This window comes from Papaver somniferum, chromosome 5, assembly GCF_003573695.1.
Source record: "Papaver somniferum cultivar HN1 chromosome 5, ASM357369v1, whole genome shotgun sequence".
NCBI classification, from domain to species: Eukaryota; Viridiplantae; Streptophyta; class Magnoliopsida; order Ranunculales; family Papaveraceae; genus Papaver; species Papaver somniferum.
In genome coordinates this window covers 66,850,880-66,872,706 of record NC_039362.1, presented here as the reverse complement: position 1 = coordinate 66,872,706, position 21,827 = coordinate 66,850,880, and the positions used below count along the sequence as shown (strand labels likewise).

The window sequence follows — 21,827 nt, the reverse complement described above, 5'->3', positions numbered from 1 at the left end:
ACATCAGATCTTGTCATCCTAACAGAATGACCTGGTTTTATCTCGTTTAAGAAATCTGCAAGTCCTTTGCAAGTGACCTGGTTTTCCACAATAAAAACAATGTTTAGTCGAATGGAAAAAGTTATGTTTAGTGTTACCTGAACGTGTATGTGCTTGCTTTGGAGCTTGCCAGGATTTTCTCTTTTCGCCATCCGTAGTTGGTAGAGATATTTTACTTTTGTCAACCGTGGAGGGTTTTGGTTGAGAAGAATCTTTAGATTTGACAAATTTTACCTCTTTGCAAATACTAGGAGCGTCTATTCATTCATAGACCAATCCTCGTGTATCACGATGAATTCTACATGCTCCCAATATCAAGGTTAATTTATCTGAGCTGCTATTTATAGACAAACTCTCTTTTAAGCTCAAGTTTTCTTCTTCCAAACTTTTGACCTTCTCAAGCGCAATAACTAGATCATTCTTGGATGATTCACATTGAACTTTGAGATCTTCTCGTTCCGAATCAAATAACAAGTTCATCTCAATGTTTTCCAAGTTATCTAGCTTTGCTTGAAGAGTAATTTCCCGATCTCGACCTTCGGCAATTTCTTCTTTAAGCTTTCGTATTTCGTTGAGGTAATCTCTTGCATCACTAGAATCAAGTTGGTCTTGCAAGTCTTTATTCCGACTACGAAGTCTGTCATATTTAACTTTCTCACTGAAAATGGTATTATCAGCTTCCGAAAGTTTCCGATGACATTCTTTAAGAAGATTATTAGCAACTGGATCAACATGGAACACTTATTCATCAGAATCAGTATCCGAAAGAATTTTTCCAGAAGCTAATGCAACATCGCCTATGAGCTCTTGAGGATTATAATATTCAGGTCCATCATCAAGAGTAGGCAAATCTGCTGCATATGCCGATTGTCTACGGTTCCAGCTAGGACATTCTGAAGAACGATGGCCGAAACCACGACAGTTATAGCATTGTACATCATCATTAGGAGATGTAGTAACTTTAGAAAAACTCTTTTTCCCGTCTCTCAAAAGTTTTCTAAATTGTCGTGGAGTAACATCCTTAGTATCTGGCGAACCAGATTTATCCTTAGGGGATTCAGAATTGTTTGCAGCTTTAAGAGAAATCACCTCTTTTCTTGCGCGTTCATTATCAAAGATCTTTAACTTTCCAACAAGAGTATTTTTGGAGAGTGTAGAAAGATCGTTTGCTTCTTCAATGGCATGTTTCTTAGACTCGTATCTTGATGGTAGAGACCTGAGAATTTTGCGCACAATATCTTTCTCTGAAATAGTTTTTCCTAATGAAAATGAGGCGTTAACTATTTGAGAAAGTCTTTGGTCAAACTCATCAAAGGTTTCATCATAAGACATGCGAAGGTTTTCCCAGTCAGATGCTGGGTATTGAAGCCTCGCTTCTTTCTCTGCGGCATTCCCTTCAAATACGGTTTCTAAGATATCCCAATCATCTTTAGACTTATTGCACGTAGTCACGTGGTGCTGAAGATATGGGATAATGGCATGGATATTAGCCTTCAAACCGTCAGAATTTTGCTTTGCAGCAAGTATCTCGGAAGGACTATATTCACTAATATTCTTGGGAACGTTTACATCTTCAACTGCCACAACGGGAGCATCATAGACATTAAAAACATGTACCCATGATTGAAAATCACGTGCTTGAAGAAAAGCTCGAATAGAAATTTTCCACCATAAATAGTTCGTGCCATTGAAGACTGGCGGTACGTTTATAGAGAGAGCACCTCTGTCCATATAATCAGATTGCTACAAACACAGACTTATGAGGTCTTAGCGTGTTTGCATGCTCTGATACCAATTGAGGAAGCGGGGGTCTAACAACACCACCCAATATTTCGTTTGGCAATCTGAATAGACAAAATCCAATATACTTTCAATAGAATCAACTAGACAGTTAGACTCAATCTATAAAAAGTATATCAAAGAGTTTTATATCTCTATCTCTTGATTCAATCTGCGATCATCAAATAGGGATTTGCGAGCCCGATTAAATATAAGAGGATTAACTTGAACGGTACCAAAGACCAATGTTCATGTGTCAATCAATTCACTCAACAACCCTAAGGCCGGATACAAGAACTGATTAATCTTAACGTACAACCTGTGATATTTCTATTATGTAAATAAAGTATAATGCGGAAAAGAAATAACACAGACACCAGAATTTTGTTAACGAGGAAACCGCAAATGCAGAAAAATCTCTGGGACCTAGTCCAGAATAAACACACACTGATAATAAGCTGTTACACCAATTTCCTACTACCTATTCGGACTAGATGTAATACCTTCTTCAGCACTTGTAGAACTCCTAGCAGAATACCGATTCTCTTTAGGAACTCTTCGCACAAATCTTCTAGCAGAACCCAAAGTTCTCTTTAGAAGACACACACCACGATTGATACGATTCGATATCTTGTATGCACAAAACACCAGTTTGATTTCCATTTAGATGTAAATCAAGGTTTTGGAAATTTTGTGTTTATTTTGATAAAAACAATTTCCAGGTAAAAGTAATATCAAAACAAACTTGTAGCTTAGGGTTTTAACTTACAATCAGTATGCGTACGCACAAGGAGTCCGTGAACCTGATTTCCGTAAGTAAACTTGGGTGATTCCAAAGATCAATTTCCAAGTTAAGAAAACCCTAATAATTCTATAACAAGAACAACTAGAATAAATCTAGAGATATATTGTTTCAAACTTCTCAAGGATTTTTACGAGATGCCTCAATAGAAGTTTTTCTTTCTAGTCTCCGATTTCGACTAACAAGTGTTGGTATACGATCGGAAACTGAAATCTATCAAAACTTAGGGTTTATGATCAACAACTCTTGAATGGTTTTATATCAGAAGAGAAAACCTTAGAAAAGACAAGAGGTGAAAAACCTAGATTACAAGTTGTATGATCAATCACGAAGATTAAATCCAACTTGGATTTGTGATCCCTAATACAAAGACTTTTATCTCACTCTCGTTCACGAAGAACGGAAGACGTGGAAAACAACCTGCAGAGCTTACGCCAATTTTCCAAAGGGATAAAAAACGTGTAAACTCGCGAACTCCTTATTTATAATGAAAATAACTTGGAATTTAAGCAAAGCTATTTTCCTTTTACAAGACTCTCCTAAAAATGGGAGCCTTTCCTAAGTTAAAACTCTTGCCAAAATAATTAAATAAATAACTTATTTAGCAAAAATTATATTTATGTGAATAAAACACATTTTAACTTAGGCAATAATCACAAACACTTTAATATGGTAATCAAAAGTGTTTGGACCAATATCTAACTTGGCTAGATAAGGAAACATCACGAACTTGACCAAAAATCTCTTTTAGTCACGTATTGGGCCCAAGTTCGCGGACCACTCCAAAGCCCATGGAATGTTTCCTACTAATGAACTTAAATCACTCGTAACTTTATCGTTATAACTCGGAATTGAGTGATTCTTGGCTCATTGGATTCACAAGATCATTCACTATAACATGAGATCCTTTATAGGGATAAAGGTTATTATCACCAAAGTCATGAATCAAACAACCTCAAGTATGTATACATAAATGTACATTTACCGTCATAGGAATTGTTCCATAGAGTGAGCATTTATCTCGATAGATTAGAAAGGTAGAATTGAACAAGAATCCAAATAAAATCAATCACATACCTTTGTTGGTGAAGTACTTGTTGATGTCTTCTTGTAGCCTTCAATCTTCAATCTTCATCCTTTAAGGATAGCTTCGATTCAACTTCTTAGACCTAAACTAGTCCGAAACTATCTTTAGTATGCTAAATCAAGAATGCATTTTGTCAACTAAAACTGACAACTAACTTGACATACCAACGCTAGTGGGTTCAACCGAGCTATGCTATAACATTGATAATAACTCTAGAGGTATGGTGAAGGATTTCATCAACAAAAGAAATGATTTAAAATCTCAAATCATCTCCTCTTTAGAAACGATAGCTCACTATGAAAACATGTTGTCTCTAACAAAGATCACCTTGTGTGGACTAAAAAGAGAATTTAGTGAGTTAACTGATATTTATGAAGATTTAGAGGAATTGAACGATCCCATAATCAATGGGTTTTTCAAAAATGAGAAGGAATTCTCTGTAGATGCTCTGAGAAAGCTCTACGATGTCTAGGAAACTTCTTATGATAATTTATTCTTGTGTTTTAAGAAGGATAATTAGGGTTTGGAATAGCCATTATTGTATGGATTGATTATTGTGTTTCAGTTGTTCCGGTTAAGAAAAACTTTGTCAATTCTATTTATTGAATTGACATCTTCTTTATTGATTGGTATCAATTGTTTTAGTCTCTTTAATTCCTGATAAGAGTAACTAAGTTAATTCTGATATGAGTTCAGGCTTGTCAAAATTTAGGATTCGATTATTCAAGTCTAGTCGATTCCTTGATAAGAAAAACGAGTTAACTAACCTAGTTTTTGTCTTGTCTAAAAGAAGGTCTAAGTTATTCTATGAATAATTGTAACCTGATAATAGAAATTAAGTTACTTCTAATCTCTTTTGATTCTTATCGAATAAAACGATTATACGTACATAATCGGTTCAGTTTCTAACTAAGTAATCTTGGTTGATCAATCGGACTAAGGGAAAATTTCTTCGGGCAATTGTTTCCTTGATAAAATACTAATGCAAAGATTACTTAGGTAGTTTTGGTTTTAGTATTGGTTATCTAAAATGGTATGTGAAACTTTCGTGCTTAACTCTTATAGGTTGTTCAAGTCTTATGTATTTTTAAGATCCTTTCGGTTTGCTCTTAATTTTATTCGTTTCTTTGTCATTTTTGTGACAAAAAGGGGAGAAATATATGGAGTAAACAAGTGATTTATGATCACTAGGAAAGGATATATGTTCTTAAATCGTTACATCTAACGAAAGAGTAAAGCATAGACTAAGGGGGAGAAACACATATCATCTTGTTGTGTAGTTTTCATACAACAAAAGGGGAATAACAAAGATGATAGGATTGAATATATACCTAGATTTCCTTTAGGGGGAGTAAATCTTTTGTTATTCAAATGTCAACAACGACATTTATTTATTTTTTTGAATATGTGCAAGATATTGTGATGTTGAACTTTGAATCAAGCGTATGAAGAATGAGTTATTTTGTAATTCATTTATCTCCATATATATATTAGAGTTTTGTCACTAAAATTGACAAAGGGGAGATTTTTAAAGCGTTGCTCGGTTGAACCCACCAACCGTTGGTATGTCAGGTTTGGTTGTCATATTTTAGTACCAAAACTCAATCAGAATCGCTTGATTAAATGTACTAGAAACAACTTCGTTTAGGTTAGACTAGAAAGTCTAGGAATGTTGAGACATACAAGTATTACTCTGAAGACCCAAAGATCGTGTAGACGTATCAACTAAAATGAAGACATCACCGTTCCACTTGAGGTTAGTGATACTGACTTGACTTGTTTCCATTCCTATCGTTTCTTTCAAGTCGTTTAAGATTGAAAACATAATATGCGAGCTTATTTATGATGCTCTAATATTATATTTGGTCATTTTATTATGATCAAAGTGTCAAGGAAGAATATTTGATTACGAAGTATAATGTTTATCTTTTGAACTTCGTAAATGTGACATCGACATAATCTATGTAACTCGTTACTTGATTGTGTATTGGATATAGGTGTGATTTCATCCTAGGAAACTAAGTTTAATTACATATTTTTAAAGAAAGTACATATACGAAACTTGTTTCGTAATTGAAAGGAAATCAATAGGCATTTTGGTCCTATTTTCATTGAAGATCTATTGGATGACCAATTCGAACCTAGGTAATCTCCTTTGATAGAACCGATCTTGACTAATGTTGAGAGCTATGGTAGAACCGATATTTACCTAGTTTGGGATATGCGGTAGAACCGATCTTGACTTATGTTGAAAGTCTTGGTAGAACCGATCCTTACCTATTTTGGGATACATGGTAGAACCGATCCTAGCTATTGTTGGGTGTCTTGGTGGATCCTTACCTATATTGGGATACTTGGTAGAACGCGATCTAGCTATTTTTGAGAGTCATGGTAGAAACGATCCCTACCTATAATCGGAGAATTGGTAGAACCGATCTTAACATATATTAGGAGTCATGGTAGAACCGGTCCCAACAGCAAAACCGACCCTTCATATTCACATATTACTTTACAGTTTTGTGTGAGTTTGGAACTATGGTTTTCTAAATAGGAAATTTATGGATGTTGACATGATTTAGACATGAATACAAATCTAATCTTTTATTGTCCAAAGGTATTCCTTGGTACTCAAGGTGATCACAATCCGAAATATTGAGAATCTTTTAATTAAGATTTTTGATTATATGCTTTTGATTTTCCAGCAAATCAAAACATATCTCTTGGAAAGTTATATTAGTTAAGTACTAAACTAATATTAAATATTTTTTAATAAGAGATTTCATAATTGAAGGTTGGATATTAGTTGGAAATAGTAAAACAGAAATTAGGTACTTATTGCATATCTTGAGAATATTTTCGGTTTTGTAATTTCCTTGTTGTCCAAACAACCTTGGTATATAAATAATTGAGTTTGCATTTATTGCAAACTATCCCAAGAGCCAGGAAAACTTCATTCGTGTTGTTTCTGGTGGAGCCGTCTATCCGAAGAGGAAAGTACCCTAATTAGGCGAAATCTCTTACGACCGCGCGTCTAAAAGACTTCTGTGGGATCAAGAAGCTCTACGAGTAACGTTGGTGGGAAACTAGATAATTGCATTGTTATTTTAGTTTTCGATTATTGATTTGATTGACTAACAGTTGTTGAAACTTTTTGCACCTAGTTTGATTATTCTTGAGTGTCTTCTCTTCTGACATAAGGGTCACTCAAACTACATCAAAGTATTGACGGGATCTTTAGAATTGTTTTTAGATCTAAAGAAAACTTGTGATCATCCATTGTTAACAGACTCCGCTCTATGTGTGATCGATCATAAGTGGATTCAAGTTTGTGGTGTGCAGGTTCTTAAGAAGGCAATTGAAGATTTGAAGACAAGAAGATTTTTATTTTATTGGTTTTTATATCTCGTGATTTGTGCACACATCTTGATCGGTTGGGATCCAACTGGATATTGTTTATCTTTGATAGACTTGTGATTATCTAGTTGATTAGATTGTCATCTCTTTATAGTTATCTTTGAGATCTATTTAGATTGATCGCGAATCTATATCTAATTACTTCGGTAATAAGGATCTTGATTGATCTAAACCAGACAAAGGAGTTTACTTGTTTAAAACTGAAGATCATTTTCCGTACTCAACGAATCTTTATCTTAAAGACTGAATAGACTAGTTACCAAACAACTTTGTTCCTTTACTATTTGGAAGACGATCAAAAGGAGTTGAGTGCTTAAGACTTTACATTGGTAAAACAACTCAAGATAGTGATTTCTGTCTTAGGATTCATGTGCGTGACCAAATGGTCATAGACGCAGGGATACTGAGGGAATTAAGTAACTAGAGGTAGATTACTTGGTCTCAACTATACGAAGTTGGTTTGTACTTTATGTAGCGGCTTAATTCTGAGAGTATTCAAAAAGACTCAGTTAACCTATCGCAAGAGTTTGGTGAATCACTCTATGAGTTTGATTTTAGTAAGTGTTTGAAAAAAGGGCTTCATCTTCAAGTTCTGCTTGCTCTTTTGAAAATATGTCTGAATATTCTCAAGATGAGTTTAAGTTAAGTCATGTATTCATAATCAATGATTAAGATTCTGAAAATCTCTTCTTGACAATAAAGATGACATTGATTACATGAATATAGAAACATCACAACTAAAATAATTAAGCGAATAATTTATCTCATGTGCTACAGAACTCAATCTTGCACTGAAAAGAGAAGTAAAGCTACTAAAATATATATTTTGTTTGCAAGCAGAAAATGACCAACTTGTTCTCGATCTTGCTTCTTTGAAAGCTGAACTAGTGTCTCTCAAGAATACATCTTCTTTAAATATCAATCTTTAAAAGAGAAACTTAGTAAAAGTATTAATCAAAATAAAATGACTGATCTCTTAAGAATTTCAGCTTCAAACAAATATAATGCCTTAAAAATCTCATCTGATTCGGTGATCAAGATAATTTCTAAACTTTTTAAAGGGATTGAAGATAAAGATCGAGTTTTCATGTCAAAAAAATCCACTGGTAGTATCACCTCTGGATAATTCAAAGATTCTCACAAAATCTGGTTTAACTTGTTCCTCAAAAAGGAAAAGGTTGACGTTGTTGTACCTCGAAAGAAATTTTCACCTTCTAAAGAAGCTCGTATACAACATAATGATTTCAAGAAGATCTACACTCATCAGGGTGCTCCAGAACATCACTTACATCATTACAAAAGATGTTTTCATTGTGGGATTAAAGGTTACATTTTGAGACATTATCGACATGCAATTTGTTCAAACCCTAAAAAAACAGCGTCTAATCAATATTGTTCGAAGAGGCCTGTTACAAGAAAATTTCGTCATTGCTCCGATACTTTCAGATCAAAGAGTTCATGCAAAAGTTATCTTCGGAAAGAATAACAAAGGCAAGTAAAACAAAAGTTGCAAGAAGATCACAAACCTAGCAAAATATGGAAGTGGGTAGCAAAGATGTATGAAGAATGGAAAAAGAAGGAATACGGTCAGCCCTCTAGCACCTCTTTACATAAGTTATTACCTACATATCTTGATGAAAGTCTTTTGTATGACAAGTTTAGTATATTCTACAAATAAATGAATAATTCAAAGAGAACAGATAAGTGAAAATTTTCTGCAATCATTAGAAAAACTAGTCTGTCTCAATCGGATATCTGGTTTCTCAAATTCATACATTAACTCATATAGGACCCAAAAATTCCTTTTGATGAGTTTAGCGTATATGGATCAATAGTCAAAAAGCTTGCGAGATATATGGAAAAAATTCACAGGAAGGGATTTTCTAAAAAAACAGGATATAAAAGTTGTGGCTCTTTTTGTTTGGAAGACGGTCAAAAGGAGTTTAGTGCTTAAGACTTTACATTGGTAGAGCAACTCAAGATAGTGATTTCTGTCTTGGGATTCATGTGCATGACCAAACGGTCGTAGATGCAGGGATACTGAGGGAACTAAGTAACTAGAGGTAGATTACTTGGTCTCAACTATATGATGTTGGCTTTGTACTTTGTGTAGCACCTTAATTATGAGAGTATTCAAAATTGGACTAGGTCCTGGGGTTTTTCTGCATTTGCGGTTTCCTCGTTAACAAAATCTTGCTGTGTCATTTACTTTTACTTTCCACAATTTTATTATTATAATTAAAAGTAAATACACTTGTACGTTAATCCTAATCACTTGATATTGATCCTATAGTAAACCATAACTTTTATCAAGTGAATACATTGTTGTTGTATTGTATCGAATTTGTCCATAGACGATCACACTTGGTATTGGACTTATAGGTTGAAACGAAAACGTGGTGTATTTGGGTACCCTCGTCATTTCAAATATAATTCGGAAACCTTAATTAAAAGATTCTCAATATTTCGGTTTGGGATCACGTTGAGTATCAAGGAATATCTTTAACATTCAATGATAAGAATTATGTACATGTTCAAATTATGTCGACATTTGGAACTTTTCTATCTAGCAAACCCTAATTCTAGACTCATACAAAACCGTAAAGTAGTATGTGAATTTTGAAAATCGGTTTTGCTCGTGGGACCGGTTCTACCATGACTCCTAACATGGGTTAAGATCGGTTCCACCAAGTCTCCAAATATACGTAGGGATTGGTTGTACCATGACTCCCTATAATAACTAGGATCAGTTCTACCAAGATTCCCAATAAAGGTAGGTATCGGTCTACCATGATTACCAACAAAACCTAGGATCGGTTCTACCAAGATTCCTAATATAGGTAGGGATCAGTTCTATCATAATTCCCAACAAAAGCAAGGAACGGTTCTACCAAGTATCCAAACATAGATAGGTATCGTTTCTACCTTGACTCTCAATATAAGTTAACATCGGATCTACCTGACTTCCCACCTTAGGTTTGAATTGGTCATCCAAAAGATCTTCATGGAAAACCAGACCAAAACACCGATTGATTTCTTTTCAATTACGAAGCAAGTTTGTATATGTACTTACCAATGTAATAAAACATGGTTTCCTAGGATGAAATCACACCTATATCTGATACACAATCAAGTAACAAGTTACATATATTATGTCGATATTGCATTTACGAAGTTCAAAAGATAAACGTTGTACTTTGTAATTCAATATACTTCCTTGACACTTAGATCATACTAATATGACCAAGTATAATAATAGTGTATCATAAATAACCTCGCATGTTATGTTTTCAATCTTAAATGGCTTAAGCAATAGGAATGGAAACAAGTCAAGTATCACTAACCTAAAGTGAAAGGATGATGTCTTCGTTGTAGTCGTTACGTCTTCACGTTCTTCAGGTCTTCAGAGTAATACCTGTATGTCTCAACATTCCTAGATTTTCTAGTCCATCCTAAATGAAGTTGACTCTAGTAATTTTAAATCAAGCGACTCTAATTGAGTTTTGATATGAAAATATGACAATCAACCTTGACATACCAACTCTTGGTGGGTTCAACCGAGCAATGCTCTAACATGTACAAGTACTAGTACATAAACAAGTACATATACATATACATATACATATACATATATATGTACAAGTACCCAAAACTGGTGCCAGCCACTAGAAGGTACGGGTCCTTTGTGCAACTCTAATTTTGGGTGTTAATTGTTATATTTGGATGACATAATAAAATTACCTTATATCAGCTCGAAGGGATAATGTCAAGTTCAAGGTACGATGTTCTTTACTTTAATTTTTCATGTTATTTTTTTTGATAAAATTCAGAATAAGCTCATAGAAGGAATCTGAATTTCACAGAAAGCTCTATCAATTCTACATCTTATGTATGTGAACGACCTCCACATTACATATAAGGCTTATACGGAAAATAGGAATCACCTCAAGCGACTACTTCATACTTGTAGTGTCTTGGCAGATATACCTTAAAATCCACAATTATACATCACCGAAGACTGGATCATCGTGAAGCGAAAATTCTACATCAGTTCTTCAACATCCCTTCAATATACCTTGGAGTACAATTCAAGCAGGGGAGAACCTTTCGCCACATATTCACACCTCTATTACAACGTCTATCACGAAAAATGAAGGGATGGATGTCAAAATTCCTAACACCAGCGGGCCCCTACTGCTAATCACCTTATGAACACACAACTTGTCCCCACGCATGTGCATAAAAAGATAGTTGTATCTCCAGTAATTTCTTTTGGGGTCATGACTCTTCCGTTACAAAAAATCACTTCTTGGGACAAGATAAATTAACTAAACCCAAAACCGAAGGAGGGCTAGGCATTCGAAACAATAGTGACCACAATAAAACTTGCTAATGAAAAAAGTTTGAAAATGCTCAAACTGACTCCATCTGAGCCACCCTTTGCAATGAAAAATATCTCAAACAACAACCCATTTTTGAAGACACTTTACCCAATACATCTCGACTCAATCCGCAATGGAGGAAGCTAGCATCACTCATGCCTATAATCAAACAACATATCTCTCATCATATCAGAAATGGTTTGATAACCCCTATCCAAGCAAACTTGATTTTGCATCACAAATTTTGACCCTACATAATGTTATCTTATCCAGAAAGTGGCAGACATCATAGATCTCGTATCCTATAAATGGATGCATGATAAACTAAGACGTCTCCCATCTACGGCAGTCCAACGGATCATAAATACATATTTTCCAAGAGACAGTCCCCCGGATAAGATTATTTGTCGAACACGAAGTCCGGAAAATATATTACAGCTTCAGGATACAAATTCCTAACGACACTAGCGGACAATTGCAACAAAACATTTTACCAGCTACAACTTTCCTATGGACACTACCGTGTCCCTCAACATTAATAGTTTTTCTTGTGGAAATAAATTAATGAAGGACTACCGACCTTCTCTACTCTAAGTCGTACCAATCTCACCAACTCCAACATAAGCTTTCACTGCAATACTAATCCAGATCCCGCGGACAAAAGCCCATCCTGCTATCATCACCTCCTTTTATTTCCTTCTCTGATCCTTGTGGATAACCAAGAATGAAATGATATAGCGACAAGGGAAATCAAATCCTGAAAATATCACCATATGCAAACCCATATTTATGGACTGGATCAACCTTAACATGTATTAATAAAGATCAATATGCAAATATTTGATGAATATAACAATGTCAGCAGTATCATAACTTTTGGGCATTACCACAACACTAATAGCAGAAACTTGGGCCCTACTAATGGTACGTATGAATCTTTGTACCTTGGTGAATATTATTATAGATGCGGAATTCAGAATAATAATAGATGAAAATTAGAAAACATAACACTCACAAGAAAATGATTCGAAGAAAAATATCTTCTCTAGATTATGAACAAGAAAACTACTACAATTATCTCTTTGTTATGTTCACAGTCTCTCTAAACAGTGGATCAACCTTAAACTATTTTCTAAGCGTGCTTTTATAATATTTAATTGCCTCACAAACTTATCTCAAGGTATGTGTGTTAAACCTCCTTTTCTAGGTGTCAAACCACACTCTCTAGATATGTTTAGTTATGAGCTAAACATCCCTATTTATAGCTTTTGGTTTGGTTTCTCAAACCTCTTAGGGAATCTATTTTCCTTCTATAGGAATACTTATACTGCTTTAAATCAGTAATCCCTCCTAAATTACAATTATATCCTCAATCCGTCTTGAGGATTACTAGTTCCCGGGGAGAGGAAGATACACATGTATCATGCACCCCTCCTCAAGAACTTGAACTTTGGTGGTTAGGGAACCCGAGAGTTCCCTTCACCCTACTGAACCATCTCTCCTTGCTGGGAACTTGACTTTGACTTCCAATTAGAAAAGCGTCCTTATCTTATTGTCTTTTGTTAGTCACTCTTCGCTCCGTAATACATTCCTCTTCGAGTGGTTCTTCCCTATCAAACCACAAGTCTTCCACATGTGGAAAGATCATCTTGTCATCTCCGCCATTATCAGGTAATGGTGGTTCAAACATCTTTAACCTTCCTAGGTCGTGTTCTTGTTGTTTGGTTAGGGTGTCCAAACAAACTCTACTCGGCTTCTCGTCAAGAGAACGGGTCACATGGAGAATGAACTTTGTACTAGCATTCACCAACCGTTTAGCCTGAGTGGTTGTAATCAAGCTCGCTCCCTCAAGAGGAGAGTCTATAGCTCGTATTACAAAAGCTTGCTCATGTTTGGTAAAGGTATACTTCTAGTACCTCTTATGTGAAACCGCATCTCGATCCCACAAGTAAGGACTACCAAGTACTACCTGACAAATATCTAATGGAACCACATCGCATGTAACCTCATCAATGTATGACTCATCAAAAGCAAACTTGAACGTACAGTGCTCTGCAACCTGTAGCCCACCTTCCTTTTGAAGCCACCCTAAAGGATATGGTTTCGGATGTTTTGAAAGTCTTCAAACCCAACTTCTGTACTAAAGAATGTGAAAGTAAATTCTTTTGACTTCTCGGGTCAATAACATCATCTATAAGTGTTTTCTTAACCTGCATATTAACTGTGAAGAGTCGTTCTCCAAGGTCATCTTTTAAAGGTCCTTCTTTTGCTCCTGCCATAAGAGAGAACTTTGATTTGGGTTCCGTTATTCCATGGACTTCTATTGGAGCTTGTGCGACTAGTGTTTCCATCATGGCTTCTCTTTTATGCAACCCTTTTGGTTTTAGATTAGGATACTTCATCCAACACTTGTCGACAATATGTCATGTTTGTTTGCAATGAGTGCAAATCAAACCTTCTTTGTCTTTAGATTTCCTATCCTCTTTGCTCCTTTCATCTCCTTTAGCGACGTAACCTCCAGACTTCCCCTTAGTGTTACCCTCAACATCAAATTTTCTATGCCTTCCTTCGATGGCATTAGCTTTTATTCTTGCTTCGGAAATAGTATCCACCAAAAAACATTTTCAACTCCTTCCGTATATACTCATGGAACCCGGAAATATACTTCATATAGATAGCATGATCTTCCAAGTCTAAATCCAAAACAATAGCTTGATTCTAAAATTCCGAAGTATATTCTTGCACGGTTTGGTTGTAGGACTGCTTTAAATTGTACCACTTGAACCATCTTTCCTCAAGGTAGCCAACTGGATAAAACTGTTTCGTTACAACTTCCTTGAATCTTTTCCACAATAATACCCCCTTACCTAGGTTTTGTCTTTGATAAGATTTCCACCAGGTTAGAGCATGCTTTTGTAGCTTCAATGCCGTGAAAGCAATCTTTTCCTTTGAACCGTATTCAAAGAAAGAAAAAATACGTCTCTAGACGTTCCATCCAATCATCCAATTTTTCTACATCGACACTCCAATCGTAAAGTGGAATATCAGCACGAAAACCAATTTTCAGATTCTTACCGTGAAGTTTAGTTGAAATAGAACTCTTAAGAATCTCACTTTTCTTCTTTTCGTCCTCATCTTCTTCCTCTTCTTCTTCTTCTTCTGAAACTTCAGGTTAAGATATAGTCTTCTTCTTCGTCTTCGATTTGGGCGTATGAGAACGAATACATTCACCCAATTCCTTAAGGGTGACTTGAATTGACTTCATGTCCATTTGCAGCGCAGCCACCTTTTCTTCTGTAATTTATGGTTCGCTATGCTTACGATCATAATCTGGTTTAGACATCCTTGATCCCCTTGTTCTCCTAACGTCTTCTAGCTTCTCGAGTACCTCACCAAGCTTTATGTAGAGAGATCTAGTGAAAACCATAAACCACGGGGATCTACCGTTGAAACTAACCTTGCTCTATGTACCTTGGTGAATATTAGACTTCAGAATAATAATAGACGAAAACTAGAAAACAGAACACCCACAAGAAAGTGATTCGAAGAAAAATATCTTCTCTAAATTATGAACAAGAAAACTATTACAATTCTCTCTTTGTTACGTTCACAATCTCTCTAAACAGTGGATCAACCTTAAACTGTTTGTTAAGCTTGGTTTTACAATATTTAATTGTCTCACAAACTTCTCTCAAGGCATGTGTGTTAAACCTCCTTTTCTAGGTGTCATACCACACCCTTTAGATATGTTTAGTTATGAGCTAAACATCCCTATTTATAACTTTTGGTTTGGTTTCTCAAACCTCGGAATCTATTTTCCTTCAATAGGAATAATGCTTTAAATCAGTAATCCCTCCTAACTAACAATTATATCCACAATCCCTCTTCAGGATTACTAGTTCTCGGGGAGAGGAAGATACACATGTATCAGCTAATAGCATCTTGAATTGCGATAGAAAGGTACAATTCGAAACAGACTCGAAACCTATTACGGTTCCCAGAAATTGATACTCAACCACCTTAGTATATAGCTGAGATGATTAAAGTCAAACAAAAAATACATCAAATTGCACAACACAATATCCAACACAACTACATGGAAGGAGACCAAACAGCACATAGTCCTGCAAATCACGCGGCGGACAATAGCCCGACACGATCCATAATAATTTGGGAATATATGAGTTTGTCCTTCCTAAATCAAATTGTAACAAATGACTATAGATATGACATACGTGTATTCCTTATCTAGTAAAATAAATAAATTTCATGCTTCACAAAAAAAAAAAAAAAAAATTATTAGTGACTTGGGGAAGAAATAAGGCTTCTACATGTTTCCTGTGAATGAGCTGAAATATGACAGTTGAATTGAAAATAAATGAGCTGAAAATAAAGTATTGTTGCTTATTACATGGGCTAACAACAAATAAAATAGGGCTAAAATCTTATTTAGTACAAATCTGCTCTACTAAAAATGAATTAAGTTAAGAGGGACGGGCTAGAACCTCAGTTTGCCCCTTCATACTGCTATATGATAGATTAAACAGCATGTTTTGGCGACTCTCAGGACCCATTCTTATCCCAAACTTTCTCGCGAAGGCCTCCACCTGGTCATTGCTCTCATTGTCAAACTCTCGAACACATCGCCTCCTAATATCTTTTAGTAACTGTTTGGAGGGTACATGTCCAGCATTAACCTGCAAGATGAGTAGGTATCCCAACCGTTAGTCACTACTCACTACAGAATCGTTAACATAGAAAACATTGGGGTTGAGCAATCATAAGGAGAAAGAAAGAACCATTTCATCGACTACTGAGACAGCAGCCTTTGGATCGCGGTTGATGAGATGAGCATTTACAAGCATTGTATAAGACGTTGCATTGGGTTTCATACCCAAACCTGTTAAGTGCTCAAATACACTTGAAGCTTCGGGTGTCTGCCAATGTGAAAGATCAACTTTCAGTGCACTTACAGGATGAGACTGCTATGAAGTAGGAGGAGATGAAAGTAAATGCAGAGAGATATGCTTTTATTACGTATCATTAAATTAAGACGAATATGTATGCCAAATGGCCCAACCTTTTTGAGCTTCCCAAATGCACACATGAGAGCGTTATATGAGTGGATATCAGGAGTCAATCCAAAAGAACCACTAATGGACTCGAATGTCTGATAGGCGCGGTCAAGGTCCCATATGTTTGCACAACCTAATATGACACAGTTGAGAGCAGCAACAGATTTGTAAGGTCGTTCAGCACGGCTCAAATTCTCCAATTGAAAATATACCTGTATATTTTAAAAGGCAAAAAAACCTATAAGCATTATAACAACAAACCACAGTAGACACCAATTGTTCAAAACTCAACGCACATGATACACCACTTGCGGCAGGTACAAAGTGTTGACATTTTATTTTTTGATAAGATAATAATTCATCAAACAAGGCACAGTAGCAATATATATATATACCTAACCAAAAACATGACAAAGAAAAAGAAAATCCATAGTTCCTTCATGGGCAAAGGATCAACATCAACCCAAATAAATGTTTGCACCGAGTCAGAAATGAGAAACACAATCCCAACTTCTGCTAGCTAGCACACCGACCACTATTCCAACGTGGCCGTGCGCTTCAAAAGTGGCACATGCCTATACTACAATAAGATAATAATTCATCAAACAAGGCGCGGTAGCAATATATATATATATATACCTAACCAAAAACATGACAAAGAAAAAGAAAATTCATAGTTCCTTCATGGGCAAAGGATCAACATCAACCCAAATAGATGTTTGCACCGAGTCAGAAATGAGAAACACAATCCCAACTTCTGCTAGCTAGCACACCGACCACTGATCCAACGTGGCCGTGCGCTTCAAAAGTGGCACATGCCTATACTACAATCAAATGTCCATGATAGTGCATTTCCTTTCATACTCTAGATGATGTGGACAACTGCTCCGTTATGTCAGCATCTACCATTTAATTGTCCTACTAACTCAGTAACTTATCCTTCATAATTGGATCAACTAAGAAAGAAAAGTAAATCATGTGAATATCTGCTAATATTTAAGCATGCTTTTCTGGAGAAAAATACAATCTTATATAATGTCTTGAAAGATATAACAAGTACTGTAAAAGGCATAAGAAGGAAAACAGATCTACTCGCTAAAAGAAAACTGTGACTAGGAAATCCTTGCTACAGTAAGGGAAATAGAAAGATACTGATGAAGCTGAATTGGGGAGCTGACTAAAGATGAAAGGATGGAATTACCGAGTCCAACGTCTCAAAGCCACCCTTTGAGCACGCCATAACAAGTGGGGATAAAGAAGTAAACGGAGAGAATAAATTCTCAGCTGCTTCTGTATTAGAATCTCCACCATATACAGATTCGAACTCATGTAGGGTAGCAAAAGCCCTTTGTAAGTTTCCCAATGATGAATATGCAGAGATTTTACCAAGGTAAGATTCAGCACTAGGAGCCCTATTGTTTCGTAATGAACGCCGTAGGACAGCCCATGATGCATCAATCAATGTCTTATCGAAGGTTCTACTAGCGGTTCCAAGTGCCGGCATTACCAATCCTTCATCAACAGAGAGATAAACGGGAGGTCTTGCAGCTTCGCCGCGAGTAATCCACCGGGCTAAAAACTCCAATCCGTAGAAAGCTAGTTTGCTATTATCCTCTTGCAATGCAGCATCAACAATGAGGTTACACATGTTCCACTGAGGACATAAAGCTTTGTTTTGATCCATTTTCTGATAACACCAACAAATGAAAATTTATAACACGAAATGACCACAACCACTTAAAAAAACCTGACAAATACAATATAGAACAAAAGATATAAAACTTGTCGGCTAATCAATCAATACTTCCATACCTTGCACCTCTCAATGATGGATGCCAAGGTATCCAATCTTCCCAATCTAACACAACTCTTCACGCATTCAGTGAAAACTTTCGGTGAAACCATGTTACCGGAGCTCAAAGTAATGTCTATATACTTTAAGGCATCATCAGTTTGATTAACCAAAAATAGCATCTCAGTAACCAATTTGTATGTTTCATCGTCAGGCATAGATTCTTTTCCTGTCTGCAGCATTCTGATGTCCATCAATCAAAGAAACAAACCATCATATAGCTAGCTAGAGTACAGATCGACGTATACATCTTATATAATAGGGTTTGAGATTACAAGTGGCACACACCTTATAAGTTTGTGATACCAAAAACAACTAAAATGGAAGTATCAAAGACATGCATATTTATTGGAATTGAGTACAATGATAACCATCATATATCAAAAAAGTTGGGACGACCCTCCTTACCTAGTTCACGGGTTGAGAGCATATATTTATGGCCTAATAGTAAATATGGACATCAGACTGATATCGCCAAAGGCACGAAACACAATACCCTCTAAACACAACACCCTCTATTGGTAGTAAACGAAAGTGATATTAACCCAAATGGTTAAAACAAAAAAAAAATGTGTTGAAAACTATTAACCTATGCAAAATACCAACAACTACTATCGTCTCAATACAAAATAGTTTACAGAATTCCATAATTTCCATCCAATCTACCAAGACTCAAATCTTCCATTAACTTCTAAGCTAAAAGCTCCATCACGAACTCTGCCACCATTTCAGCACCTGTCTCAATTAGCTCCATTAGTTTCTACATTTTTTTATTAGAAACTTAGTTGATTCTACTTCAGTCTTAACTTCTAAATGAGTTCAGACATGCGAGATAACAATCTTTCTTCTAGGGGTTCTTTACTACTATTGCCATACAGAATTGTTTCTAAGATTCCATTCAAATATACCAAAGCTCCATATAGAAATCCATAAAAAGCGATATAATTGGTCAATCTAGACAATCTGTCGGGTCCTAAATCATCCACTACTTGCTAAACAGTGGATGATTTATCTTATATTCCTACCCAAAGCTAATCAGCGCCAGTGCCTGTCTCCGTCATCCACTTTGGCACCTTTCTCCAGCCGCAGCATACAAAGAGTTTTATCTTATATTCTTACTTCAGTTGGGCTGAGATATAACCTAGTTCAATTCATTTATCATAATAACATCGTAGTGTTTTTTATTTTTAACAAACTAGATTGCCGAGGGATCTTTTCACCATATTTAGTAACTTTTACATACTTTTGGGTTGAAAGGATTCTTGATAGATATGTCTAACATGTCGACAATATCACCCTCTCACTGCTCGGTATCTCAAACTTTATATTGGAAAACATTGCCCACTTTCAAAGTAGCTGAAGTTATCCAAATATCAACTACAGAGTCCATGGCTAGACACAGTAACTGTGATCTGCACTTACTAGCAACATTTCTTTTCTGGTGATTTCAATTGAATAGAAAAATAAATTTTCTCAGTTCCGTCGTTCTTAAATCAGTGGTGCCAATGTCATTCTGGTAGTTGCCATGTGGGCCTAGCTAAGGTAAAGGTCTTGAAGTGTTGAGGGCCTTAGTGAGCTAGTGACATGGTGCGCTGTGGTAGTGAAGTGATGGTAGCATGGCATATTCTTCCAGGTAGTGTGACCAGGTAGTGTGAATTAACGGTGTTAGCACATTTTCCAATAGACAAGTGATCATGCAATCTAGGAATTCTAACGGTCATAGTGTAATTTTTTATGTCTTATGCACGGGCTGAAGATATAAATAACTAAAGAGAAACCATTTCTTTGTAACAACAACAAGGGACTATTTTTTTACAAGTTAGAGCAAAAATGTATGCAATCAGAAACCATTTCATCCAGCAACTATACGGTACGGAACTACAGAGAAGAAATAACAAATATTTAATACAACAAAAGGACCATTGATTTAGTCATACCGTTGCAGCAATTTCTCAGCAGCTTTAGCTTCTCTAGCTTCATGCATTGCTTTCAAAACGAAATTAAAAGATGCAGTGTTGGGCAGAACCTTATAATCATCCATCTTTGCAACAAGATCCAAAAGATCTCCAGGTGAAGCATTAGCCATAAGGTTAGCCCTCAAATAATGATTATACAAATTAACATCAGGCTTATTAAATTTCCCATCTGAATCCAAACACTGAACCCAAAACTCAAACAACTGAATCAAATCATCCCATCTATGTGATGTTATCCATTCAGCAAATACATTCAGAAGTTGTGTATCATCTAGGGTTTGTGAATATGCTTGTAATTTAGCTGATGGACCTCCTTGAAGTGTACCCAATGCTGGCAACGAAGGACCAAATAAACCTGGGTTTGGTTTAGAATTAGCAGTTCTCCAATTGTCTTGTTGGTACAGTGGACTACCTGAAGATGGATTTGGTGGCAGTGGAGTTGGAGAAGAAGAAGAAGAAGGAACCAATGGTTCAGCTATTTGTGGTTCTTGACAGAGGTACTTGAATGTAGAGATAGTCCTAAACGAATTAGGGTTTAGGGTTTTGATAAAGGTAGTTGATTTAGTTAGGACTGAAAATGGGGCCATTGTTGAATACAATTGTAATAGATATGTTTCTGTTTATGAATATTGATACGATTTTTTTATAGATTGAATGATGAGAAATGAAATTCTAGGATTTCGATTTTGTTTTCATCGTTTGTTACATGAAATCTAGTGGGAATGGAAGGAAGAAGACTTGGTATGTTTTTTTAGGGAAAGTGATGATCTAGTCTCATTTTTGGTGGAGTTCGCGACAAAAGATGTCGAATTGTTTACATGCAGTAGGTTGCAGGTTAAAAGGATGGAACGATGTGAAGCATTCATGGGCTGTCCTAAAATATATTAACTGGGCTAAGTGGGACTGGTTAAGCTTGGAGAGCTGCTTTCGCCTTTCGCCAACAACACAAACAACACTTTTGGCACAATTGTTTAAGAAAATAATACTATTTCCATTTTTGGAAAAATAGGTACCATCACTTTTTTTTTTAATTTCGCCTAAAAAAAATGATAGTAACTCTTTTCCAGAAATAAAAGGAGTAATAATTCAGTTTTAGGCCATTTGTGGATGAAAAAGAACAAACTCGAACTTTCTTTTTGTCTTCTTCTCAATGACTTCAGAGCATGGTTTAAATTACTCGAACTTCCTTTTGTCTTCTTCTCAATGACTTCAAAGCATGGTTAAATTATTTTGGTTAGTATATCTAAGTATGAATCTGAGCGAAGTTTTGTTTATGGTTTATACTTTATGATGTTGGTGCAAAGTGATGTTTAGATAGAGAGGTCACCCAAACATTCTCCAACAGGCCTATGATTTATTGGAAACTCAAGTAGCCACATAAGTGGAATGGACAATAAAATATCCAACTAGCGAAATCACGT

General features: G+C 35.8%; 1 protein-coding gene across 1 annotated transcript; it reads right to left on the bottom strand.

Moving 5' to 3' along the window:
- Positions 1 to 15,788: 15,788 nt before the first annotated feature.
- On the bottom strand, positions 15,789 to 21,189 carry LOC113281789 (pentatricopeptide repeat-containing protein At1g26460, mitochondrial-like). Its single transcript, XM_026530640.1, has 6 exons — positions 20,368 to 21,189; positions 18,391 to 18,613; positions 17,780 to 18,265; positions 16,584 to 16,790; positions 16,303 to 16,440; positions 15,789 to 16,200 (listed from the first exon to the last, which is right to left on the bottom strand). The coding sequence occupies exons 1-6, from the start codon at positions 20,991 to 20,993 to the stop codon at positions 15,988 to 15,990; spliced, it is 1,893 nt and encodes a 630-aa protein (XP_026386425.1). The 5' UTR covers positions 20,994 to 21,189; the 3' UTR covers positions 15,789 to 15,987.
- Between the last annotated feature and the right edge of the window lie 638 nt (positions 21,190 to 21,827).